The sequence below is a fragment of the Kryptolebias marmoratus genome, linkage group LG8 (assembly GCF_001649575.2).
Source record: "Kryptolebias marmoratus isolate JLee-2015 linkage group LG8, ASM164957v2, whole genome shotgun sequence".
Classification (NCBI taxonomy): domain Eukaryota; kingdom Metazoa; phylum Chordata; class Actinopteri; order Cyprinodontiformes; family Rivulidae; genus Kryptolebias; species Kryptolebias marmoratus.
Genome location: NC_051437.1, coordinates 19242649 through 19269569, shown reverse-complemented (window position 1 = coordinate 19269569; position 26921 = coordinate 19242649). Strand labels below are relative to the sequence as shown.

Genomic DNA, 26921 nt, shown 5'->3' with positions numbered 1-26921 from the left:
AAGCCATCTGAAAAGGCTACTTATAAACTGACACCGACAGAAGCAATCATCCCTTTCTTTGCCGGTCCTCATGTGTGAGCACTACATTGTTGTGGAAAAGGTGTACTGAAAGGAGCTGATTGATGCCTTCGCTGTATACTCCCCGTCTACCCCTCTTGCTGATGAAACATGTCAATATAAAGACACATGAATGCAGCAGCCTGTCCTCCATTTTCTCCTCCTCCTTTCTTGTCGGAGGCGCGGGGAGTGACGCAGTAAATACAGATGCAGTGTGAACTGTAATTCTGGGGGCCCACTGTCTTTTTATCCGCCGTGACAGCCTCTGCTGCTGTCAGAATCAAACACCCGGGCATGAGGAAACCAAAAAAAAAAAAAAAGCTAGCACTGCCTTTAATAAACTGCCAGGCAAAAAGAGAGAGAGAGAGGAGGCACTTGGCTCTGCTCTGCACTGGCCAGGCTTGGCTACGCAGCGGCTGCAGCTGAGGGAAGTGTTGAAACAGAAGCGAGGCGAGCGCTCCTTCAGGCATTTGCGGGCATTATGCAGCTCACGCAGGCTCAGGCATCCAGCATCATTGCACTTACCAAGAACCCCGTCTGAGCCAATCGGTCAGCGGGGGACGCTGGGCACTCGCGGTGATACGCGCACTGAGGCGAGGACGGGAGGGGCGCCCCCACTGCGCACCTGCTCACCCCCCCACCCCCCACCCCCAGCTCTGCCGCGGCCCCCTCCGAGCTGCCAGGGTCAATTAATTACGTCCTTTTCCAACGCTCTCCATTAGGATAAATAGAAATCAGCGAGGAGAAGTGCGACAATAAGGAGAGCGCTGTGCGGCGAAACAAAGGAGCGGGTCCTTCCGCCGCTCGCCAGTCGATGAGTCGACAAATGAAACTGCCGTCGACTAAAACAATAAAAAGGGATCTGTTTAAACAAAAAAAATTAAAACGCTTGTCAATTTACAGCATTTTAAATGTGCCATGATTCAAGCAAAGCATTTGTTTTAACCATTAAAAAGATAAAAGCTTTCTTAAAAAGATAAATTCTGCTTGTGTCCGTGTTGTAAAAGATGATGAGCAGAGCTGTTTCTCGGGAAATAGGCAGCTTTTTGTTCTGACCCCACAGCTGTCACTAACACAAGAGGGTCAGTCACTGGCAGCACACAAACACACCCCATCATTTTCCCTACATGCACACACACAAACACACCTTTGTGCAGCAGAGCGGGGATAGGAATGTTGGGCTTTAGGTGCCAAGACTCCGAGGGATAATATCGAACTGCTGAAGAAGAAGGAATCACCGAATACTCGGTCGGTGTTGGTTCATAAATACAGCCGTAACAGCATTAAGGCACTTCCTCATAATCCAATTATGAGCCATGTGTGTCCACATAAATCAGCCATTTTCATTTGAGCTTGCAGTCTTCTTTATCACCATTACTACTGCAGTAATTGAGGCGGTGCTGTGGAGAGGCTGTGCAGTTTACCTCTATCGGAGAGGTCAAGAGGAAAGCAATTGGTTGACAATGATTATGCCTTGGCTGATTAGGCTATGGTCTACTGCTGAATATTTAGCACTGATTAAACTAAAGCCTGTAGAGAGCCATGTGGCTCAGTAACAGAAAGGGACAAGCCACAGGGCAGGGAGAAAAGGCTACTAATCAGCACAAGCTCGCTAAACCGGGCCATCTCAGATTTAATGATCGACTCAATCTGATTTTTACATTTTAAACAGGCGTTCACTCATATTCTATTTGCGATAACGTTATCAAGGGGATTTTACCAAGATGAATAAATATTAATACCTCATCGAGAACCTCTAAAGAGAAAGAAATGAAACAAAGCGTAAACATTCACTGCTAGGGTGAAATTATGGCGCCAACTTCCACAGATCTACAACCAGCCAAGCAACGAGGAACCCATACAGCGGCCCGCGTTATTCAACGACGCACAAAATGGCTCCTAGAACCCCCTCGTGGAGAGGCGAGTCCTTTCTGCTCAGCAGTGATTGAGATATTAAAACTGAAGTGCACTCAGGACCGAATCGGAGGAGAGGTTGGACGAGGAAATACGAGGGGAATAAAAAAAAAAAAATGCTTTGAGAGATAAAGAAATACGCACGGCGAGAGAAAGAAAAGAAACGAGCGGGAGAGATGACAGAGATGACAGGAGGAGAAGTACAGCTGTTTTAAGAAATGTTAGCTGTTGTGATCTCTAACGAAGGAGGTGGAAGTGATTAGGTTTCCATCACGCTCGTCGCTGAAAGCGCAAATCACCGTCAGGTCAGGTTTTCTGATTTTCATTTATTTATTTTTTTCCCTCCCAAGCTCTCGTCTCACTTGTCTCTCTTTTATTCACCGTCGCTCAGCCTCCTGAAGCGTCAGAGTGGCAGATGCAGCCACGACCACTGACCTAAATCACTCCTTTCCAGCACATTAACCTCCGCGTCCCTCCACCTTTTAAGCAAATCCCAAAACACCAACACAGGGAATTACTCCAATACACCGCACGCTGAGGTATCACCCTCCACTCTGAATCCTGAAAAAGCCTGCACAGAGAAGAAAACATCAAGAGAGATTTGTTTTGCTATCTAGCAACGTGACAGAAAAAAAAACAAAAAAAAAACTGATGTCGTGTGAAGCGGAGGCACAAAAACATTATTGTACGCCTCGGAGCAAAACATGGAAAAGATCAATAATACTTTAATTACTCCAGCCCATGTTTATGAAATGCAATAATCATTCATTAAAGATGCAGACAGCGGCAAGCAGGCGGCCTGGCCGGGCGTCAGTGCTGCGTGCAATGGCAGGAGAAGGGAGGGGATAGGAGGACTGGCGTAAATGATTCATGGTTTGATATCTCTCCTGTATAATGGGCTCCTCCAGGGAGCTGCTGGGGCTCCACTGCAGCGACTGCCTGCCTGCCTGGATGACTGCCTGCCCGCCTGCCTGCCTGGCTTGCTTCAGCTCTGCTGCCTGCTCCTCAAGATTAAAAAGCCTTGCCTCCCCGTGAAAAGCTGCTCACTCAAAACAGAAAGCAGGAATATGCACACATCGACATAAAAAGGAACTGAATTGAATCAACATTGTGTGACAAAGAATCTGACGGCAAACGGAGAGGGAGCGAAAAGGTGGTGGGGAGTTATTCTAGAAACATTAGCTGTAGAAATACTGAGGATACTTGGCACATCTAGTGGGAATTCGGGAGCCTCTCTGGGAGAATAGAGACACTGTATCACGCGCTCCGTGTCAGCACCAAAGCGTTTCCAATAAACCGAGACGACTGTAAGGAATGAGCGACAAAACAAAGACGTCTCATTGTCTAAAAAAAAACAAACAAGAAAAACAGAAAACTTTGGCTTCTATAGCTCATAACAGAATGCATTTCCAGATTGCGGAGAGTAAAAAAATTCCCCCCCTCGTCGCTATGCGTTGTTCTGTTGTCGCAATTAGAAAGGAACAAACGGGGACTCGGAGCTAAGATTCCTGATAAAACGTCGGCGAACAAACAGAATCGCGATCCCTCCTTCTCGGTTTCAGTTCGCTCTCGCAAAAATCTGTTTACATTAAACACGCAAATGAGCCGGAAACGTGTGATTTAGGTCAGTGGTCGTGTCTGCGTCTGTCAGCCTGACAAGCCGACGCTTTCGGAGTCTGAGCGGAGCTGAATAATAAGAGAGACGAGTGAAAAGGAAAGCTGGTTTAAAAAGAAATAAACAGAGCCAGTTTCAAAAGCTAATCACTGGGGACTTTGTTTAGAGCCAATAAACTCCCATCTTTATGGGATTTTAGCATGGGTAAATTGATAAATATGATGGTTTTTCTAAGGAGACAGTGTCTGGGGACTTAACCTCTCGCCAGCTGTTTGCTAAACCAGTATTGGCAGAGCGATGCTCTTGAGGATTTTTCTTCACGTTGTGTTTTGGAGCCGAGATGAGCCTGAGAAGTGTGGCTGCACACAGGTGTAACTTCCATCGGCGTAGCTGTCAAATTTTGAGATCCACCTGGTCTTTTCAGGCCGTTTCAGGGGAAGCCTACGATATAAGATTTCTTCTTTGCTCATTTTTTTTCGGCACGTCTTCGGTTCAGACGCTCTACGAAAAAAGGGCACAGACGAGGGAGGGACGAACGGAGAGACTCGTGAGGACAGACGCACAAACGCAGCCCAAATGAAAAAAGGAGGAGTTTGTTTTAAATAAATAATAATTAAAAAAAAGGTACTGCAGTTGTCAGATGCAGCTACATTAAGTGGGAGTTTTAATGCAGAATGAGGGCAGAGCCACCTCCGCCACGTTTTGTGACAGGGTAATAAATTAACAACGCTTTAGCTCCTGTGTGGACAACAGGAACGCTTACAGAAATCAAGACGTGCCATCGCGGCCTGCACCTACGTATCGTTCTATAGGCTGACATTTAAAAAATAATAATCCTGAAGCTATCCCCTGTCTCCCCCCCTTTACACACACACACCCCCACACACTGTATCTCCTCTTCACATGGCCAAATACAGAATAGAGGGGGGAAAAAAAAATAAAATAAAAATGAAGAGATAACGTGTTGGGCTAATCATAACATAGACAGTTTAGTGCCATCTCGCATAATTAAATGCTTTGCACTAACCACCTAATGCATACTAATTTGGAACAATCCACTCCTCGAGCTGGCAGACCATGAAGCTCCCTGAAAAAGGAGATGCTCTCTCTCTCTCTCTCTCTCTCTCTCACCGCATGGGTGTGTGCTTATGCGAAACACATACGCGTTGATTTGCAGAGCGGTGAGGTGCTAAAGGTCAGGCCGTGCACTTGAAAGAAAAGGTCAAGCATTATTACAACATGACTAAATAAACAGACTGTGCACGGCCCCCGGTCCAGCCGCTGTGGATGCGGGGCAGCCTCCGCCGACAAGCTGTACTACCTGCCTGTTGTGGCTGGTTGGGATTCAGCCTCATCCCTTGTCTTTATCCACATATCCCTCAAGCTCTACGACAGCTGACATGAGGGCTGTCATATCCTGCCTGGATTCTTATCCACCCGCTAGCTTTATTGCCCTCTTCCTCCTGAATCACAAACACACACTCACTCACACGCACGCACACACACACACACACACACACACACAAAGCGAGGGGAGAGAAAGGCAGGCAGGGCTGCTGGAGCATGCTTTAAAGCACATTAATATTAATTGCAGCAGTAGCTGGAATGATAACATAGACAAGACGCCCCTGAGAGGAAAGATGGGCGCAGTCAGCCTCCTTTTTTTTGTTTTTTGTTAGCAGCCCTGCTCATCTGTAGGACGGGCATGATGAGGCAGTCGTGTGACGAGCATTTCATCTTCAAATTGCTTGTTTTGTATTAGAAGAGGGGGTCTACCCTCGCCGGTGGGGGGTTTGTGTCAGCGAGCAGCGACCGTGCGTGGGAGCGTGGGTTTGCACGTGTGCACAAGCGCGGCTGCGATAAAAAACTATCAAGATGAATTATTAGACTACTGACATCAACAGCAATTGAAATGTGCTTCAAATAACAGAGAGTGCTTAAGCGATTCTGCTTTTATCTCCTCTTCTGCTCCTGGCTCGAATGCCTTTTATGTCCTCCACTCTGAACTCTGTATTCTTTGAGCACTGAGCTCATTTTTACATGTAAATAATCCACAGTTCTGCTGAGAGAACCGGCTGCATCAAGGCAGGGAGAAAAAGAGACATTGAGTTGAAGGCTATCTTCAACCCCCCCTCCCCTCCACTCTCCCTGTACAAATAGCAAGCCGATGTAGATATCAACAGATGACAGATACTGTACATCCTAGTCCTCCATTTTTTTTTTTTTTTTATTTACCCCGCCCCCACTTATGTCAATTATTTTCGAGAACCCTTACACAGTCTTTACTGCCGCCTCACAGCGGTGGGGCTTCGCCACGCGGTTTCGCGCTCCTTTCCTCCCATTTCCTCCCCAACCAAGACTCATCAGTGCACCCCCCAACCCCCCATTACCAAGTCAAATCAGGTGGTGCTGCAGATATTTGCCGAGAACCACGGCTGCACGCGGCGACACAGGCATTAGAGGATTCATTCGAGAAAGCCTGGGGAGGTTTTTTTTGTTGTTGTTTTTTTCCCCCACCAGCAGCACCGCCCGATCACAAACACCAGCGAGGAGGTGAACAGAAGGAAAAAATATAAACCTCCAACAAAACAAATCATGGCTTGCTAAATGCTTGTGAGTGGTTTATGGCTCAGAGGGCAGTGAAGGAATAAGGAACGTGGTAATGTATCTCAGTGACTCTCCTTTATGCAGCCAACTGCATTTTAATCTCCGGGGCTCCCTTGTAGTCACACATTATTGTTTCTCATTTCATGTGTCACAAACAATTAAAACCAGCCTCCAGATTCCCATGTTCCATCAGCACAGTTTGTTTAAAAGAAGAAGGAGGAAGAAAAAAACTCTTCTCTCATTTATACGTTCACACCCACATCCCTGAGCTAAATTTCCAGAAAATGTCAAAAGCTTTTCTCACTTTCATCGTCTTTATCTCGCCGCGGCAGCGACTACGAGGTGGACGAGCCCCGTGTAACGCGAGCAGCTGCGTTGGGAAGGTAGGGTGATAAAAAGAGAAAAGGTGGAGGGTGGGTGAAGAGAAAGTGTCCTCTTCGCTTCCCGTGCCTGTTGTCATCTCTGCAGCTGCACAGAGAAGACAAATAAAACTCTCGGGAAGTGTCAGGCAGTAGAAAAAGACATGAAGCATTATTGGGATTGTTGTTGTTGTTGTTGAAAATTTCACAAGCCTGTTGCTGATTGGAGGAGAAAGCTGTGTGTTAAATACAAAAGGAGAAGAAAGGGAGAGCTGCAGCTTCTCCCAACGAAGGGGTCTCGAATGGCCGCCAGAGGTGGTGGTGGTGAATATCTCCCCCCCCCCCACATGTGACAAAGACGTCACGCTGAGGAGTGAAATTTAAACTCCTGCTGTCAGAAGCAAATAACACAAACACTCTGGGTTTCATTACGCACGGGTCCACGTGCCTTTTGTGCATGCTAGGTGCGTGTGCGCGAGCGTGACGCAAAGCCAGATGCCATCTTCCTCTGCTGGCGTTTGCGGCGAGCGAGCGCTGGCTTTGTGCCGAGCGCCACATCCATCCGCTTTATGCCGGGAATAAAGAGCGAGCCTGGAAGTCTGACTGAGCACCGCTCGCCCTCGATCGCAGTCATGAAAACGTGTGAACAAACAGAACATCCGCCACCTTGATGAGAGATCCGTGGTGCCGCGGCGCCCGACCATCTTGCCCGACAGCCCAGCGAGAATTAACCATAGCGAATCAAGATGGAGCACAGCTGATGGGACGCATCCAGAAGGAATTTTTCTAGAGATGTGACAAGCAGTTAATTAGGTTGTCAGCAGTAGCATGCTATTAATATATAAATGAAGGTGCAAAGAGTACAGATTTTAGACTCTACACAAAGAACTAAGCGACGCCGCGCTAAACAGCAGCCGAAATGGGGAGGAGGGTATGGCCTTTCGAGCGAGCTGCTCTGCCCCAGCTCGGCAAAGTGACAATGAATCCTACGCCGAGTCGATTTGCTGCTTTTGAGCGCCTGGAAACTTGTCTGGTAGAGTGCTCACAGGGGAGGCGCAAAGATGGAAGAATGGAGGGACAGAGCCTCACCTGTCGCTGTCCTCTATTTGTCTGTGCATCCCTGGAGGCTTTTTGGCTGCTTTGTATAACAAAGGGGTTTGTGTCTGTGTGTGTGTGTGGTGGTGGTGGTGGGAGAGGATGGAGAGGAAAAAGCTCTGTGGCCGTCCACAGGCAGCAGAGGAAGAAAGGACAAGTTTACAGGTAAATAATGAGGAGCAGCTGGCTGAGAGCTGAGGCGAGCTCAGGTTTCAAACAATCAATGATGGCGCACTCCTTCACAGCGACAGAAATGTGGATAACTCAGGTGGAGAACACCTTTTTTTTTATTTGTATTTAAACCGCTTTGCAGGCCTCCAAACCAGATGGGTTTAAAGTTAACGGCGAAGCAGCAACTCGTTACGTTTACGGCACCAAGTTCAAAGACGGCGCTGCCCGCACAGACATCAGATGTGCAAAAGCGAGATTTAACCTGACTTTCAAGTCCACAAAGGATGACACGATGCTGTCTGAATATGGGCAGCTGATGACAGGACTAATTTGCCACACGGCTGATTTGAAAAAGAGCCCTTGAAGATGACACAGAAAGACAACTGTATTGTCATCTTAAAGAGGATCTATGAAATCAATGGGACGAGATCAATGCCGTCTCTTCCTCTCTCCTTCTCTTTCACGGCGCTTTACACAAGCAGCGATCACGGTGGCCGCCATCTAAGCTCACCGATTTTACCCCGTGCCGGACTTCGGTCAGTTCAGCGGGTCACTTCCACAACTCCACAGACGAGGCAGGGAGGAGGAAGAGGAGGCAGATCAGGAAGGGAGCTGAGGGGAAGAAGAATACCCCGGGCGAGCCAGAGCAAAAGCCAGAGGCAAGAGGGAGAGATGGAAGGAGCGTCTTCATTAGACTACAGCAGCCAGCCAAGCACTGTAGTGAGAGCCGCTCATCCTCTCAGTTAATTAGGATTTCTGCAGCTCCGTTTTAGGGTGAGGGACAGGATGTTGGGAGGCTTGATTGCTTTTTATTTCCCAGCCTAATGGCTCGGCTGCCTGCGCCACCTTATTACCAGAAGATCTTGCAGATTTACAGCGTCGCAGCAAACATTAGTTTCAATAATGACAGGGAAACTGTCGAAGAGCGCACGCACACAGAAAACAAAACAAAAACAAACAAAAACACACACACACCAATCCTTTTCCCCCCCTCCCTCCCTCCCTCCCTCCCTCCTTCTCTTCCGTCACCGCTGAAAAGTCCCACCCCTCCTTCACGGGATTTAATTTCCATAGATGTGCCCTTTTCATCACCGAATATTACAAACGCGTTAAAACACACAGTGATTTGCCTCGGCAACACTTCAAATATTACACAGCCGATCCCTGGCCTGGAAGCACAGAGCAAACACTGAATGCCACATTTACATTCAGCAGTCAAACGTCAGCACCAAAAAAAAAAAAAAAAAAAAAAACACAAAGCAACATGACATGGTCCTTGCTACGCTCAGAACTGAACATATTTCTCTAAACATCATTATCACCCAACAGAAAACAGACAAAAACAACATCCTTATAACATGATTACAAGATGTCCTCCTTTAACTATACGCTAACAAAGCGTTGTAAGGATGTAACCGGTAGGAGATTAAACTGAACGCTGATCTCAGACAATAAGCTGCGAGAAGTCATTCTTTAAAGACAACAGATATCACATTCAGAACAGAGGACCCAGAGTTTTCATTTGAATATAATCAATAATTGTGTTGCCTTGCAGTATATTGCCTTCCTGTCATCTCATCTCGCTCGCTAATGTTTCTTTCATGAGCCGGCCCACTGCTGGTGACATTATAGCTACAGCACTCGCACAAGTCCCCGATGGATCGGCGAAAACGGCCGGTGTAAAACACAATTAGCACGGTCCATATGGCTGCTGGAGGAGGAGGAGCAGGAGGGGGTCCCCTGTGGTTGTTATCGAAGGCTGCTCCTCTGTTACCTTAAAGATCAAACTGCTGTCATAATAATTGGACCATTTGAATTCTGCCACTCATTTATGTTTGTTTGTTTTTTTTCCCCTTTTCCTCCCCCCCCTTCTCTTTTATAAAGCAGCACCTCCTGAACAGATTTCCCACATCGTAGAAATGACTCCCGGTGAAATAAATTGGCCAACCTTGACTGATCACTCAATCAATAGCTCCTTCATCATGATTAAGGGCTCATATTGGATAATAGGAAAATTTAATGTGAGGGGAGCATTACTTCCTGATTTCAGCGCTCGGCCTTATCGATTGGTCATAAGGCCTCTTTTTGACCAACGGAATGTGCTGATAAGAGAGCGACGTGTTCGACCTATGTAAACTGAGCAGAGAGTGAACGATTTACAGTCCTTTAGGCGCGTCTCCTTCACTGATAGCTCTGTATGCCCGGCCTGACAAGCATTTTCTTGCCTGAGAAATGCAGACACCTTTTACTGAGTAGAAGCGAACAACAACAGCTTGAGGCAACAGATTTATTACAAATTGATCTATTAGATAGCACTGCTGTGCTTCGCTGTTTTCTCTGCCCGTCTTCCTCTCTCTCTCTCTCTTTCTCTGTCTCTCCCCGTCTCTGACAGCCATCCCCTGATGGTAGCCCGAGTGTATCAGAGAGGAAGTGCTACAGTGGCAAATCTAAACCCAATCCTCAGAACTCATTTTCTCTGCGCCGGCTCCTGGCGCAGAAGTGCAAAGACAAGACGTCCATCCTTAAACCTGGTCGATCCGGCCCAGAGACCCAGGCATCTAAACTGAAGGCTCAGCACGCTCATTTGTTTTCTTTTTTTTTCCTCCCCCCCCCCCTTACCACCTCCTTCTAACCTGCAAGGACGCGCAAGGACGCAGTTTACCGGAAGCACCTTGTGAGACAGAGAGCAGACGGTCGCAGTGTTGCCGAGGTCTTTTCCTTCCGGCTACATAAACCTGGAGCAAACCAAGCTCTCCCACCCGCCGTCTCCGTTAAAACGCTGTGCCTCGTGTGTACAGTCACAACATCAGCGGCGTGTGTCCATAACAGACACTACAAAGAGCAACCAGGACATCATTAAAAGACCTATGGACGATTCATCTCACCCAGCGTACCCAAATGCACAACAGAAACCATTGCAGGCACTTTATTAAATGACAAAGCCACGCTGGTCTCCGTTATTGACACACCTCTCAATAAAATAATCAATTGAATCCACTACACTGTTTAGACTTGCTAATTAAGGCGGCTACACCTGTGTCACCACCACTGGGAAACATGGTTCAGGACTACAACAAGTCAGGATGGAGTTCAACCTCAAGGAAAACTCCACTTTATCATCTGTACCTGTGTATAATACCAACACCACCTACCCTTTACCCGCCTTCATGGCCGTAAACATTGAGTTATTGAACAGTGTGGTGTTTTTACATTTCACCACGTTAACAATGCTGCATTGTGTCACCATACAAGGATAATAAAAGAAGCAAGAAGCAAATATTAGAAGCATCGAAGAAAATAAGCTAAAAATCAGTCAACATTTCTGTAGCAGGTCAATTACAAGGTTAGACAGAGAGCTTACCGGTCCGAGTAGAAACAAAATGTCACGTGTTCCTCTTTTTTTTTTAGGCTTAAGGTTAAACTAACACACCGAGGAGGTTGGGTAGTCGGTTCAAGCGCATAAATTCCTGCTGAAAAATAGTAACAACGAGCGCTGATAGGAAATTACCCACGCTCTATTATGCTCCTTTCCTTTTAATCACCTCCACCTTTTATCCGTGCTACAGAGGACAAAAAAAAAAAAAGAGCACACGGGGGCTTTCGGGCACGACGAGTGTGTCGCCGAACAAAAAGGAAAAAAAAAAAGAAAAAAGGGGGAAGTACTAGAGATGTTGAAATATTCCTGGGATAGTGTGTATGTCTATATAAACATCTTGAGGCAGGCAGCTGCAGGGGGTGTGTGCAGTAAAACACTGGTATGCATTGTTTGTGTTTCTGCACCACTAGCACCATGCCGTGTCATTACATGAGGCAATCTCTTACCTAATCAGTACTGACACACACAGCAGCAGCAGCAAAGCACTCCTACTCTTCCAAACTACCAACCCCCCCCTCCCGCCTCTCAATCCTTCCCCGTTTCTCCTCAGGGGCCAGCCAGCTGATCCTACACCATTTCATTTCCCTCTTTTACTGTGATGGCAAATGGCTGACTGTTATCTTACTTACAATTCATGCTTCTTCTTTTTTTTTTTTTGCACCGTCAAACAAAACCGGGTCATCGTTTGAACCACGTAATTTCAGACAGGCATGCGATGACTCGCCGATTCTGGCATCCACTAAAAGCGAGAGGCCGCGCCATCACCGTAGATTTCATTAAGCGTGCGCCTCACAAACGCAAAGCCTCCTCTTCCGGCGTCCACACGCACCACCACGGTGTAAACCACTTTTAGGTTCATAAGAGCAGGCGGGGCTTTAAAACGCAGGGAGTTACGACGCAGAAACGTTTCCGTGTAATCACAGGGCAGACCGGATACAAGAGGAATTTGCGAGATGGGAGCAAGGCCGACACATCGAATACCGCCGGCAGCTAGCCGGCGAGACAGTTCACGATTGTTAACACGACCAGCGCTTGCCGCCGCCGCGTTGCCACAGTCGTGGAGCTGTGGAGCTAGGCCCGGATCAAACCAAGATGAGAAATGACGCAGCGCGCTTGGATCTCCTCTTCTGAGAAGGTGAAGGGAAGCTGTCAAACAACACAAAACGCAGCTAGTCTCGCCTCCTCTGCTGTGCTCGGGGGAAACCGGGAGGACGACGACGAGAAAAGAGAAGGAAGGAAGGAGGAGGAGGGACGGCTTGCCTCATTTCTGCTAGTGTGCCCTGTGCGTGTCAGTCCAATATCTTAAAACAACACATGCAAGGCTTTGCTACAGCCAATTACCCAGCTCTTGGCACGAGAACTGAAAAACATCTTCGGAGACCAATAAAGAGAGCTCAGCTTGTTGTGGGTGCTGTCAGTAAGTGCTGACAGATTGTTATTTTTAATGAATATACAGCACTTGAATGGCCCATCAAGAGGTCTTTGAGCGAACATTGCTCCTTTGTTCAGGGCATTAATTTACAATGTAACAGTCAGATTTCTTGCAATGAAACAGATAGCGAAACGCTGCCCAGGAAAAGCTCAAATCGGTTCGCCCACTTGTCTCCATTTTGTCCGCCGCGCGCATACGTAATCGTTTGAACATAAACACGAGGGTGTTCAGGCTGCGATTACAAACGGGACGTCTAAATGCTTGATTACACGTCGTTCCGCGTGCCGCCGCCTCAGGACAGAACCCGTTTCGCCGCTTCGCTCGCCGACAAGAAAAAGACACTCTGTGCCTGAAATTTCTGAATAAAGCAAATCATCTTCATCTTCAACAAATCGTCAGCACTTCTCTGAGAGAAAAAAAAAAACACGCCGGGTAGCCTCTCCACTGTGACACTTTTAACGGAAGACAATGCAGGTAGGGCAAAGAATCAAACGGTTAATGGAAAAGTCAGCTTTTATGACAGTTCTGGGTGAGGTGGAGGGAAAGTAGTGACAGCAACGGAGGGGGAAAAAAAACAAAAACAGGAAAATGCAATTTCAGAGCAACATGTTAATACTGAATTCCAGAGTGTGCGAATCGACCCTTCATCCAACAAAAAGCAGGGTGAAAAAGGATTTTCCTCATCATCGTCTGGCCTTTGCCACATATTACTCACAGGGAGCAGCCATTACTCAAACACATATTAGTCATTAAAAAAAATAGCAGGTATATTAAACACACTTATCGCCCCCGTGCTGCTCCAGCAACCAAACTAGATGACCGTTCGATGGACAGACAGGGTGTGTCGCTGGATGTGTGACTCAAAGTGATTTATTTATATATATATATATATATATATATATATATATATATATATATATATATATATATGTTTTCTTTTTAAACCACTGCTGCTCTTCAGATCCCACTGGAAATGAGACACTATAAAATGCCACATAACAGCAGCGTGAGAACCATAAAAGGAGCAAACGCCACAACGCCGCTCTAAATTCTCCTCTTCGCAAAACTTAAACAACTCTCCTTCACTTTAAAAAAAAAAGAAGGAGAACATTAAGGTGCTTTTCGGTCAAAGTGGAGATCAACATACAGCCTGTAATGGCAGCCTTACGCCGGAGAGTTTATAGTCTAAGTGGTAGTTAAAGAAAAGCTAAATCGCAACCGCTAAACACGAGCGGCGTGAAGCGCAACTAAAACGTCACAGAGGCAAGAGCTTCTCCAGCTGATTATTTTTCCCCTCACAAAGAGAGTAAAAAGGTGATAATCCTTTAAGAGTATAATTTTGAAGCAAGTCCACACAAATGTCTTAATAGACAAAGCAGGTACCGCCTCTTCAATCTGTGAACTAACGGGTGCGATTAATTTTATTCTGTCTTCTATCGTTTACATGAACAAAATAAACTTCTGCTGCTACTAATGTCTTCATATCCTAAATTTCATGGATGATTCACTGTTAAATATTGCTCATTTAATGATTCTTGTCTTCTTTTATTTAATCTACCAATAAAAACAAAGCTTTTAATGGAGAAAATCAACAACAGACAACCACATATATAAAAGTTTTTGGTGTTTTTTTCCATCTATTATCACGTGTTTGTGCGCCTACTACTGATGAACCTTAGGAGTCAACCCAATTCAAGATGGCTGCCACAGCTAATCAACCTTAACCAACACAAACACGACCACGACTCTGTCAGTTTTACAGATATTCGGCTAAGGTTTGGCGCGGTGGCAGCTGACACTAATTCACAACACGCACTCTCGAGTGCTTGCTTTAAACTTCAGCGTTAAATAAGTCCTGCTTGTTCTGTTAGCAAAATATCTCCTGAACCCATCGGACGGGTTTTAACAAAACTCTGAGAAAGTAACGACCGGTTGTGCGTCTACCACTAATTAGCTTTTTTTGGAGTTGCATCAAATCCAGATGCCCGCCGCAGATAATCAGGGGGGTAGTAGCTGAGAGTCGTCAACAACATATAGCGTGGAGTGCTAACAAATCCAGCATAAAAGGTGGATGGTGACATGCATTCTTTCAGGGGATCCTAGGCCTTTGGTTGTTTACAAAAAGGTATTATTACCTTTGACTGCAAGTTCCTGCTTGTTCTACATTTAAAAAAAGAAAACAATTATTGATGAGTCATTCTCAATTTGGAGAAATTACCAAAAATAAAATGAATCTTCAGCTGCGCTCCAATTACCAACTAAGCCTGTAAGGTTCATGTCACTCAAAGCTAAACAAAATGCAGCTCCACAAAAAGCTAAAAGAGAGAGACAGCGGTAAAAGATGTAAGACGAGATCAAGTCCTGAAGTGTCAAACCTCAGAGGACGTCAACACATCACTGATAACGGACACATCTGTCCTTTTACCCCAGCTGATCGGAGGTGAATGTACAAAAAAATAAATAAAAGCTGCAGTCAGCTCGAATAACTGCATCAGGATGATTATATAATGAGTGTGACAAACCTGGCAGGCGGACACGACAAACCACAAGTGCGTATGAAGTTTCCTTTCTGCTAGGTGACCTCTTTTATGAAAAACAACATGCCGTTGCAGCAGACTCGCACAAGTGCCAACAATTGTTCAGCAGCTCAGCCTCTCGTTGTTAGGCTGTTTATAGCCACCGAATGCAACGTAATGGGGCTTGTTTAAAAGCAGTGCTGTCAAGACATCAGACGACGTGATGAAGACTTTCCTGTACTCAGTCTGGTAGTGACGAGCGATAAAAGCCGAGCCTTGTTAGGCAGAAAACAGCTTGGCTGCTCTGAAGTAAAACAAATGTTCCTCACTCTTTTGATGACTTAGTAAAGAGGATATTCATTAGCTATAGTGAAGGAGACAGTTTTGCAGAGCTACACAGACAGTCAGACACCAGGGGGGGAGGTGGGGGGTCATAAACACAAATAAAAACAAACAAGTTTCTTCAGGAAGCTGCTTTTTTAAAGTTACCCAGAATAACATTCATCATCTTGACACTCTTATCATCTCATGTGGCACTTCTGTTGCCACATTCTGTCAATAAATACATGTTTAAACTACTTTCAAACTTGCAATACTTTAGTAAGAAAAGTGTACAAAACCTGCTGAAAGTTCTGCCCAGTGTTGATCCCCAAAAAAATAAAAAAATCCAGCTGCTGGTTCTGGATTTGTTGACAAATTTCTCCAGTCAGCGTCGCATTTTTATTATTATTATTATTGTTATTATTATTGTTTTTATTATCACTACCAAAAGTCAACAAAAGTGTTCAGTCAGCCAGCTTTTGTTTTGCTTAAAAGGCTGCCCTCGTAGGAAACAAAAAAAGCACAAACTGCAAACGAGCAGCACAACAATAATTAGGCACAAGTCAAACACACAAAGACAGCCAAGTTAGCTTCGCCGGCTAACGTTTCCTGGAGCTAATGACAATAGCTGCGCGGGCTCGGACTACTCTCCGGAAACAAGATGCTACACCGGGGTGGCTCGGAAGAGGACAAAATAAATAAAAAAAAAAGCGTTTCTATATCACGAGGCGTCTCGTCCTCGCAGTGGGGTTCGTTGTCACAAAGCGACGGATGAAATCGCCTCACGTTGCGTGTGCTGCGTGTGCTCCGAGCTAACCGGTGTCAGCGAGCCGCTTCGCGCCCAGGCATTAGACGGCGCCCACCTGGCATTCCCCAATCAGTGCTAGTCGCTTGCTAACGTTAGTAACCAGCAGCAGGACGAGCGTTATCAGCCCAACGTTTCCAAACTATCCCCGCGTATTTCCGTTTCTCTCTCCTATTTTTCTTTTGGCTTATTTCCTCACGAATGTCAAAAGACAAAGAAGAAGCTGGCTGCAGCTCTCAGCACTTACCTTAAAAAGCTTGATCTACAACATCTGTGATTTGTTTGATGGGAGACTGCAACAAACAAACAAAAGCAGCGGCGGCGGCAATTAGCCAACGTTAGTAAGCCAAGTGTTGCCACTACAGAGGAGCACAACACCTGCAGTGCCACCTGTACGTCTGCTCTCATGTAGCTGGAACCGAGCCGGCCACGTTTGACAGAATGCTGTCATAAATGATGGGCTTAAATTTAAAGAGGGAGTAATCGTTGCTGGGATCCTCAGACTAATGTGTATGAGAGGCACTCAGCGTGACAGCATCCTTCTTCATCTTGGGGTGAGAGCAGCTGGGGGGGTTGAGGGGGTTCTCAAAGTTCAGCCGGTAAAATGTCGTCACCCACTGGACAGAGATGGGAACGAGCAGCTCCCTGGGAGTCCTGGAGGAGAGGATCAGCCGAGGAGCATCACTGACAGGAGGAGGCCAGGGGGAGAGATGCAGGAACAGTAGAATAAAACTAAATGTAGCAAAGAGCTAGGTAAATGGAGCTAACTGCTAGCTTAAAGCTGCAAAAGGTTAGCTAAATGAAGACTAAAAGTAGTGACACACTACCTAAAAGTAGCAAAAAGCAAATTAATTGCCAATAGAAACAAAAAAAAGTCTAAAGCAGCACATTGTTAGCTAAAAGCCAAAACGAGAAAAATGCAAGCTAAAAACAGAAAAAAACTATTAAAAAACTATATGTAGCAAAGAGCTAGGTAAATGTAGCTAAGTGCTAGCTTAAAGCAGCAGAAGGTTAGCTAAAAGTAGAAAAAAGCTAACTAATTGATAAAAGAAGCAAAACACTAGCTAAAAGTCTAAAGCAGCAAATTGCTAGCTAATAGACAAAATGAGAAAAATGCTAGCTAAAAAATAGCAAAACAGTAGAAAAAGCTAAATTTAGCAAAAGAGTAGAAGTTAGTAGTAAAAGGCTAGCTAAATGTAGCTAACTGGTAGCTTAAATTAGCGAATGGTGAGCTAAATGAAGACAATAAAAGTAGTGAAATACTACTTAAAAGCAGCAAAAGCTTAGATAAAAGTAGCAAAAAGCAAATTAATGGCTAATAGAACATACTAGAAAATGATAAATGTAATAAAATGCTGGCTAAAAGTCAACTGTAGAAAAACAAGCTAAATGCTAAGTAGCAAAGCACTAGCTAAAGGTAAAAGGATACCTAAAAATAGGAAAATGTTAGCTAAAAGTAGCAGAAAAGCTAAAAATCATAAATGGCTAGTTAAAAGTGGTATCAAATACACCAAGAATACAGGATATCAAATATAATGTCTTTTAAAAGATTAATGTGTGTATTTAAGGGGAAATACTTGTAAATAAAAGGAAATATTCTGAAAAGTATAAAAATGTAAAAAAACAACAAAATTCACCCATTTCCTGAATGAGCTGAATGTTTTGATGTATGAAAGGTTAAAATAGACCAAAGTATGCAGAAACAGTCTGCAAAAAAAAAAGAAGAAGAAGAAAGTGCCGTGGTGTTACAGAACAATAATAGTATACAGTTTGATGCAATCTACATAAAATGTAAATAAGAGAACACATACAACATATAAAATATAAAAATGAAACATTGGTAAAGATGTGCTGCAATTAAGGCAAAATTTAACAGAAAATAAAAACTGACTGAAATAAAATGAATCAAATATCTTCTTTTACACAATGAAAAGCACAAAAACATTTTGTTCAAAGCTGGGATGAAACACGGTTCTTTCACAGAAATAAAGTAAATATTACTGAATATTACTAAATATTTTTAAATATTACAGGGGAACTTTAAAGTCAAGGTGTTGAGGGGTTTATTTCTCAGCACCATTCATTTAGTTTTGTTAATTGCAATCCCAATTTGTGAGGTGAAACAAAGATTTTTAACAGAGAAAATGAAATTTGGTGAGTTTTGCGATCATTCCACAAGTTTTTGTCAAGTGGAAGATGCACTTCTGAACCATGACCACAAGATGGCGCCAAACCCACATAAATTCAGCCCTGTTGTCTTTCTTAACTAAAACAGTGTTAACTCCTGCAGCATCAGCTGGATTCACCTTTTTAAAAAGGTCAATTCATGGTTCAGCTTTTCTGTTTCTAAAACCTGCAGCAGCTCAGAGATGTCTCTGGTATCTGAAGCGTGACGGGTGGCGTTTCCGTGCCGACAAGTTGTTGAAACATCTCCTTGGTGACGGTTGAAACAACAGCGGCACGTTCAGGAAAAGCTCAAAGCGAGGCGGTGTGGCACAGATCCAGCTGCGGTACCAAACCTCGTTCATCTCGGTGTGCAAAACGATCCTTCGGGTTCTTTGACCCAAGGAGCGGCAGAGGGACGACGGAAACCGCAGCGCCGAGCTCATGTTTCCAGCTCTCGGGTTGCGTTATGTGCTCACGAGCCGAAGCTCGCTTCTTCATCGGTCGCTTTAATGATACATGCCCGTTTATGAAAGCGTATCAAAATAAGTCAAAGAGAAAGGCATTTGAAACTATATTACTTTATTATATATTTCTGCCAACAGTTACAGCAACACAAGACCTTGTCAGATGCAGCTCACATTGCACGTACAGTACTCTCACCACTGCTTAAGGCCGGACCTTACTAAAGTTACATTTGCTCAAATAATCGGAGGTTCAAGATCACTACGACTCACGAGAAGCTTTGAGAAATCTCTCACACAGCAACACAGACACTAAAACACAAAGACCAACGCTATACGGGAGCTAAAGCATGGTTTGAGGATGAGCTGAGCCGTGGCTGCACCAGGACAAAGAGTCGCTTTTCAACGCCACGGACCGCAGACTTGGACCTTGGGTTATAGAGGGATCTTCTCCGTCTTCTTCTCTCCATATAGGGCAGGCGACATAGCGCGGCGTATATGTGTGTGTGGAGGGGGATTATTTATGAGCAATGAACACACAGTGGCCGGAGGAAGAAGGCCCCGCTCAGATGGGGTGCCTGAAGTTCTGGCCTGCGAAGCGGGCCTTGTCGCCGAGCTCCTCCTCAATCCTGAAAGAAAAATTTAAAAAAAAAAAAATTATTAGTGTTGAGCTGCCACGTGTTGTCATTTTCAAGTTTGGAACGGACTCACCTGAGGAGCTGGTTGTACTTGGCCAGACGCTCGGATCGGCAAGGAGCTCCCGTCTTGATCTGGCGGAGAAATTTAGCGGCGCGTTAGATCTGATCCGTCATCTTGATTTGTGGATTTTACTGAAACGGCTCTCACCTGTCCGGTGCGGAGGCCAACAACAAGGTCAGCGATGAAGGTGTCCTCCGTCTCTCCAGAGCGGTGGCTGACCATAACTCCCCAGCCGTTGCTCTGGGCCAGCTTGCAGCTAAAACAAGACCGAATCCCCCCACATCGTTAGTGTGTTTACCGCTTTGAATTATGGCAACAAGCGTTGCGGCCCCGCCGTGTTGTGAACACTCACGCCTGCAGGGACTCCGTGACCGAGCCGATCTGGTTGACCTTCAGGAGCAGGCAGTTGCAGGACTTCTCAGCGATGGCCTTGGCAATGCGCTTGGGGTTGGTGACGGTGAGGTCGTCGCCCACCACCTGGATGCTGGTGGTCGTCGTGAATTTGGTCCATGCCTCCCAGTCATCCTGGTCAAAGGGGTCTTCAATGGAAACCACTGAGGGGAGACGTTAAGACCAATGAAACTCAAATACCAGCACATCTGGAGAGGATGTGAACCAGTTACTTAACTCTTCTCTCCTACTTTATCTTAATATATTACATTTTTTTATCTACTGGAGTTGAAGACAACAAAGTATTAAAAACCGACCTGGGTAATCCTTGACAAAGCTCTTGTAAAGATCAGCCAGCTTGTCAGGGGAGATGTAGCGGCTGGGGTCATCTGGAGACTTGAAGTCCAGGTCGTACTTTCCGCCCTTGTAGAACTCGGAGGCAGCCACGTCCATGCCGATGACAATCTTGTCGGTGTAGCCGGCCTTGGCGATGGCGTTCTTCAGCAGCTCCAGAGCTAAAAAGCAAAAACATTTCAGTTGTATTATAACTAAAAATGTCTCAGATCAAGTCATCTATAAAAACCCTGCAACTCTGACTCATAATATCACCTCAGTTCCCCCACAATTATCTGCCTGTGATCAACCTCTCACCTTCCTTGTTCTCCAGGATGTTGGGGGCGAAGCCACCCTCGTCTCCCACGTTGGTGGCGTCCTTGCCGTATTTCTCCTTGATGACGTTCTTCAGGTTGTGGTAGACCTCGGCACCGATCCTCATGGCTTCCTTGAAGCTGCTGGCTCCGACGGGCAGGATCATGAACTCCTGCATGGCCAGCTTGTTGCCTGCATGGGAGCCGCCGTTGATGACGTTGAAAGCCTGAAAGCAAGCGGCGCCGCGACAGTCAGTCTCACGCTAACGGTTAATGGGTAAGAGAACTAGTTGCGCTAGTTTAACTAGTACTACTCACGGGGACGGGGAGAATGACTTCGGGGTTGCCAGCCAGGTCAGCGATGTGGCGGTAGAGGGGAACGCCCTTCTCTGCGGCACCAGCCTTGCACACAGCCAGAGAGACGCCCAGGATGGCGTTAGCACCAAACTTAGCTGCAGGAAGACAGACGGTTATTTAAAATACTGCGGGAATGAGTCATGGCTACATTTAAAATTAAAGTTTTATGATTTTTAACATCACATGTCAACGGATGAAGGCACACAGTCAGATTTACGCCCTTAATGTTCATGTTAAATGTTTAATTTTTATCTTCTTTCTTAAATGAGGTTAAAGGAAGAAAGAGTGACACAGGTACTTCCAAATAAGACAAAACACCAATAGGTCAGTAAGAATCCAAATAACAGAAAAATACTTTATTACAGAAAAACATTTACCACAAATAGTGAAGAATTTTAAAAGATGCTTCACAAAATACGCACTGTACGAGGAATTAAATATAATTCATGATGAAACATATGCCGATTGTCAGAAGGACCCTAATAGGCATGAAAAGAATTTAAACAGAAATGAGACTAAAAACTACTTAAAATTTCCTCATGTGAATGGATCCTTAGGAGAATTGTGTTTAAAAAATGTGTTCTAAGAGGAGATCACTCACAAAGTTTCTGTCCAATTATAATGAAATATTGAAGAAAAATGTTAAAGAAATTGGCAAAAATGTATTTTAAGTAACAGCTCCACTGGAATCAATGCTATCCGTTTGGACAAAACTAAGAAATAATCTTTGTATGATTTTATTATTTGCCAACAAGATGGAAACTATGAACCAACTTTGCCTAAAATGGTTAATATTTAAAACATTAGGTGGATTTTAAATGGTGTGACAGGTTTCGAACATGAAAAAGTGGTTCCACAACTAATATCTGCAGCTCGGCGGGATCTGTGATCTTACATTTGTTTTCAGTGCCATCCATGTCCAGCATCAGCTTGTCGATCTTCTCCTGCTCCAGAACGCTCACACCCTGGATTTAGATATTTCAGGACAAAACAAAACGTAAAAACACTGAACCAACATTTCAGCTGGTTTAATTAGTTGAAAGAGAACACACCAGTAATGTTAAACAGCGTCTGGTCCACCAGGTACTGTACTAATGCAGCTTTAATCACTTTAATTTTTTTTTTTTTAATAATTAATCAGCAAACTAAACTGTAGTTAGTGCTCTCTGGTGCTGCCAACATATGTTCTACAGTTTCCTATAAAACCCTAACATGTTCTCAAAGATTTAAAACAAGGTTTCTGACATTAGCACACAGAAATTAGTCAAACAATAAATGGTCCTACCTCCTTAACCAGTGCAGGTGCAATAGTTTTATTGATATGATCAACTGCTTTTGAGACACCTGCAAGGGACAAGCAGACCATGACTGACGCGGACAGGAGTGGACCATGCAACGCAGGCCGCACAGATGACCACAGAGCATCCAATTATAGGTGAACGGATGAGTCATTTCTTAACAATACACAATGATTTTAGCCGTTTATTACCCCCCACCCCCTTTTTTAATTTTAGGGATCTGTGAACATCTGTTAGTGCCCGACAAACGTTAGTCTCCAAGAGCAAACCCATGCTGCTGTGCACTGCTTCCTGTTTCACACGTCATTTACCTGATTACATAACGCAGGCGCCAAGAACTCATTAATATATTTAACAGCTCTTTTGACTCCTGACAGGAGGAACAGAAATGGAGGGAATTGGAAAGAGAGAAGAGGTGAAGGCAGACTTTACAGGTGTGTTGAAATGCACTGAAAGATTGAACAAAGGACTGAAGAAGTAAGTGGACAGTCTGATGGAGGAAGTCTGACGCAGACGGCTTACCCTTCCCCATGAAGCGCGTTTTGTCATTGTCGCGGAGCTCCAGGGCCTCGTAGATACCCGTGGAAGCACCGCTGGGGACCGCGGCTCTGAAGAGACCTTGAAGACACACGGGACAAATTGTAAGTGCCGAGTCATGTTTAAGAAACGCACCGTGTTTGTTGAGGCATTAGGTGCACGAGTGGCTTCATGTTGAGCAACAGGGAGTGAAAGGATTTCATTTGGTTCCCTGGAGGGAAACGAAATACGTGAGGAGGAAGCACCGCTGGCTCAGCTGCAGAGGGTGGTGATGTAACAGAGGGATGCCAACTGAGCATGTGCAGTAAATTTGTGGCAGGATATCAAACCACGCCCCCTCTCGCGTAAGAGGATCGCCAGTTTGGAGTCTCACAAGAGAAGGGAAATGGGGAAAAAAAAAAAAAAAAAAAGAAACCCGTTCATTTTGCTCAGTGGAGCGGCAGAGATGATGATTAGTCTGGGGATTTAGCGCTTAGGATAAGAGGACGCAGCCCCGAGTTCAAACCAAACATCTGCAGCGACACATCAGCTGGCAGCAGCCAGGCTGCTGGAAAACTACCCATCAGGACATAAATCGAGTGCCATCGCTCACTATCGGCCAAACTCAGAGGAAATGAGATCAAAACCCGATTCATTGGGAGCACAACTGCATTTAAAGCCAAAACGATTTAATAAAACTATCATTTTACACCAAGAGCCTGTTGTAGAAAACATAACAGGATCAGAGGGTGTAAAAAAAAAAACAACACTCAGATTAAAGCAGACGATGTCTGGGTGCAGCAGTTAATGATGTTGAGGCAGGGCTGCTGGACAGAAAAGGGACTTGTTCAAAAGAAAACAAATTAAATATGCATTTACAGTAAACAGAAGAGTTAGCAGCCACCCGTAACTAATGACAAGATGGGTGCAGGACAGCGAGCCATTCACTTCCATGTCAGCGGCCATTTGGGTCGCTTCATTAACATTCTCCAGACGTTTTAGTAGGCTGAGCAAATCTTTTGTTCCAGCTTTAAAAAACAACAAATGTGCCCCTTTAAAAACTTTAAATGGCACAGCGTCTGGATGTTTCATGTTAGGTGAACGAGGCAAAAGTAAACTGCATTTTTCATCCTGTATGAAATAAGAATTAGATTACAGGTTTGGCAGAAATACCTCCTGTACTGTATGAGCTGTATGTGTGAATCATTACAGTAACAGTGAGCCGTGGAGGCCGTGTGACGTTACAGGAGCTATTTTAACACGTTCACTTCATCTGCTCCTCTCTGGGCCTGCAGCAGGCAGCAGTGAAGGGCGACCAGGCAGCTCAATGAGCTTTACCTGTCTGACTATAAAATAATTTATTGTGAACAATCAAGGGGCTTTTCTTATTCAGTTCTGTGTAACCAAATATAAAAAATGTTTTCAGGTTTTACAACACCCTCCACCGCTTACACCTTTTGATTCCGACTGTAAAATAGTGGTAAAGAACAATCATCCACACACACAGTAAAAAAAAGAAAAAGCTTCACACGTATACAATACCTCCCTTCGTGAACAGATCAACCTCCACGGTGGGGTTTCCACGGGAGTCGAAAATCTCACGAGCGTGGATCTTGAGGATGGACATGATTCTGGATCTTCTGGGAAAACCAAGAGCAAAAAAAAAAAAAACAACACAAGGGGGTAATCAGATAGGCCTCCCTGCAGTGTCTCTTACAGAGTCAAGTAAACAGTGACTTGGCAAAAAACAAAACAACTTGACGCTCTGCAGCACATCCAGTAAGACAGGAGCAAAGAGGAAGGCTTATAGGCAGTGTGTGGCTCATCTTTAACTCAAACGCCTGTATCAGCCGTGCACACCACCACCCTGATGTGATCTGAGTAGGACGGGGGGGGGCGTTGCGTTCAAGTCACCGATGGGTGTGGCTTCTGCAGCAAGAGGCAAATCTCTGCAGGTCAAATCAGTTTACTTAACATTTCAGATTGCGGGGATTGCAAAACTCTTGCACAAGACCGTACGTGACCGTCAATGGTTCTGCTACGGTTCTGACAGCAGGATTGGAAAGTAAAACACAGAGCACAAATATAATGTTTGGCTTCTTTTTGTTTCAGCGTCCCGGCGCCGATACGGACTGCAGGTTTAATCTCAGAAGCTCTCGTTATCGCTCAAAGTTTCAGCACCGGACGTCTGATAGGTTTCAAGCCAGACTGTCTGGCCATGACGCCCAGAGCATTATTGATTATCGGTTTTTTATGGAAGCTGTCCTAAATTCGTACTCTGCAAAGTCCGGTTTGAGTGCAGCAGCATGGAAAAACGCCGTCCTTAAAAGCCTGTGTGGAAAACTCACTAATAGGGCACACACAGAAAAATGGAAACTTTGAGCTTTTTTCAAAAAGGCAAAGTATTAAAACTCAAGCTTTTTTTCCCCTCCTTTTGTGTCAAAGTAGGTCTGGTCCTGAACACGATGAACGCTGTAAAATTAACACAAATCTTCCAGTTTGCTTGAAAAACGTGTTTAAACTCACATCTAATTATTAAATTAAAGCTGTACTGTCAAGCTTCATTCCATATATTTAAGCATCCAAATTGCATTTAGGCATTAGGCCCAAACTCTGAAACTTAATCATTATTAACACTCACAATAATATAGTTTACTGGCAATCGTATTAATAATTCATCGCCCACTAATGTATTTTTCCTGATCACAAACTTCATGACTTTGAATTTTAAAGTTTGTCCTTACAAAAAATAAAAGCCTACACAGGTCTAAGACAACCAAACAGAAAACTTAAATTCGTAGAAAAACAACAATAGTTTAAAACCCCATTAAGTAAAGTCGTAAATGCCTGTGAATTTTTTTGTTATTTTCTCCAAAGCAGAACAAGCAGAGGAGCTACAGGAGGCGGCACAAAATGGCGCCCACGGATGGAGAAATAACTGAGGATAAACCTGTCAGTTTCATTAGGACCTCCTCTCTTTTGGGCTTGTGTGAACTTGAACCAGCAAGTGCTTTGAGAGTGTTAACGAGGGGATTTTTTTTAAACAAAACTGATTAAATAAGTAAAATGGATCAGCTCACAGTTGACTTCCTGAATGAGAGAAACTGAGAATGACTTGGAGGAAACACTGACGTCTGTGTGGGCTTGTTCCGCACAGTAATTTTCCTCTAAGCAACGACACACCTCCGTGTCTGCTGCAAGAGACTACTAGCCCAGCTGTGCATGCAGCTAATTGTTCCCAAAACGCATTTAGAAACCTGAAACAAAGCGGGTCGATGATAATGGTTCGGTAACAAAATGGAGAAGTCTGCTGCAAGGTGGACTCGCAACCTGACACCCCCCCTCCACACCTTCCTCTCCCCTCGCAGCCACTGCGGCTCTACATGGAGACGTATCTCGCCAGCTGTCGTTTAAAAATAGCCGACAAAAAAATAAATAAATAAGAACGGCCCCATCCTGTCGGATTACAGGGACCGTGAAGCTGGAGGAAAAATGTATCAGAGCTAACGACTCGATGTTAGCTAAACACAAGGACGGAGCCTCCGAGGACGAAGCTCATCGCGCGACCGTTTATGAAACAGGGGGGAAAAAAGTGATTATAATAACGTGCAGAAGGAGAACCGTTAAAACTTACGACGACCGTTGAGAGAAGAAAAAAAAAGAGCCGTTAAAGTTACCTTTTCCGGCCTGACTGTGTGTGCGAGGACGGGTGTTGCTCGTAGGGCGTCTCGTGCGGAAGGGAAGCAGCGGAGAAGAGAGAAGGCGCTCGTGACGCCGCGAGCCGGATGATAAGTGGACGGAGTCAGGAGCCGAGCGACGCCATTGGCTGAGGCCGAGTCACCGCGCGGAGGGGGCGGGGAGGAAGCGCGAGGAGGGGTCGCACGTTCCACCGGCGGGCCAGGAGTCAGAGGACCCGGATGAAGGACGCGAGGATGCGGATTTTCTGCGCTGGAAGGAAGAATCCATTTGTAATTAAACGGATTGTGGGAAATGTATGCTTTATGACGAGGAAGATAACTAAATGGGACAAGTATGGCAAGCCAATTTATCATATAATAGTTGGTTCAGGCCGACATCTAGCTGTACTTTATATTTATGCTCTATTTTTTACGAGATTTC

At 45.0% G+C, this 26921-nt stretch overlaps 2 protein-coding genes across 5 annotated transcripts in view; both read right to left on the bottom strand.

The window, feature by feature from the left end:
• Positions 1–16768, bottom strand: part of rerea (arginine-glutamic acid dipeptide (RE) repeats a) — a 124004-nt gene extending 107236 nt beyond the window's left edge. The window contains exon 1 of one of the 2 annotated variants that reach the window (XM_017417710.3): positions 16516–16768. The gene's annotated coding sequence lies outside the window, so the exon portion shown is untranslated. Of the gene's footprint in view, positions 1–11179; positions 11281–16515 lie in introns of those variants that run through there. The other variant, XM_037977103.1, reaches the window with a different exon arrangement.
• A 2226-nt stretch (positions 16769–18994) lies between these two features.
• On the bottom strand, positions 18995–26632 carry eno1a (enolase 1a, (alpha)). Of its 3 annotated transcripts, none has more exons than XM_017417808.3 (12): positions 26480–26632; positions 24345–24442; positions 22809–22904; positions 22598–22656; positions 21884–21953; positions 20950–21083; positions 20636–20858; positions 20302–20499; positions 19947–20148; positions 19742–19850; positions 19607–19665; positions 18995–19524 (listed from the first exon to the last, which is right to left on the bottom strand). In XM_017417808.3, exons 2-12 carry the CDS (start codon positions 24427–24429, stop codon positions 19461–19463), a joined length of 1299 nt encoding a protein of 432 aa, XP_017273297.1. In that variant the 5' UTR covers positions 24430–24442; positions 26480–26632; the 3' UTR covers positions 18995–19460. The 3 variants fall into 3 exon arrangements, with proteins under 3 accessions (XP_017273297.1, XP_017273294.1, XP_017273295.1); XM_017417805.3 differs by lacking the exon at positions 22598–22656 and adding an exon at positions 22274–22332; XM_017417806.3 differs by lacking the exon at positions 22598–22656 and adding an exon at positions 22274–22332 and having other exon boundaries at positions 24345–24439; positions 26480–26546.
• Positions 26633–26921: the final 289 nt, after the last annotated feature.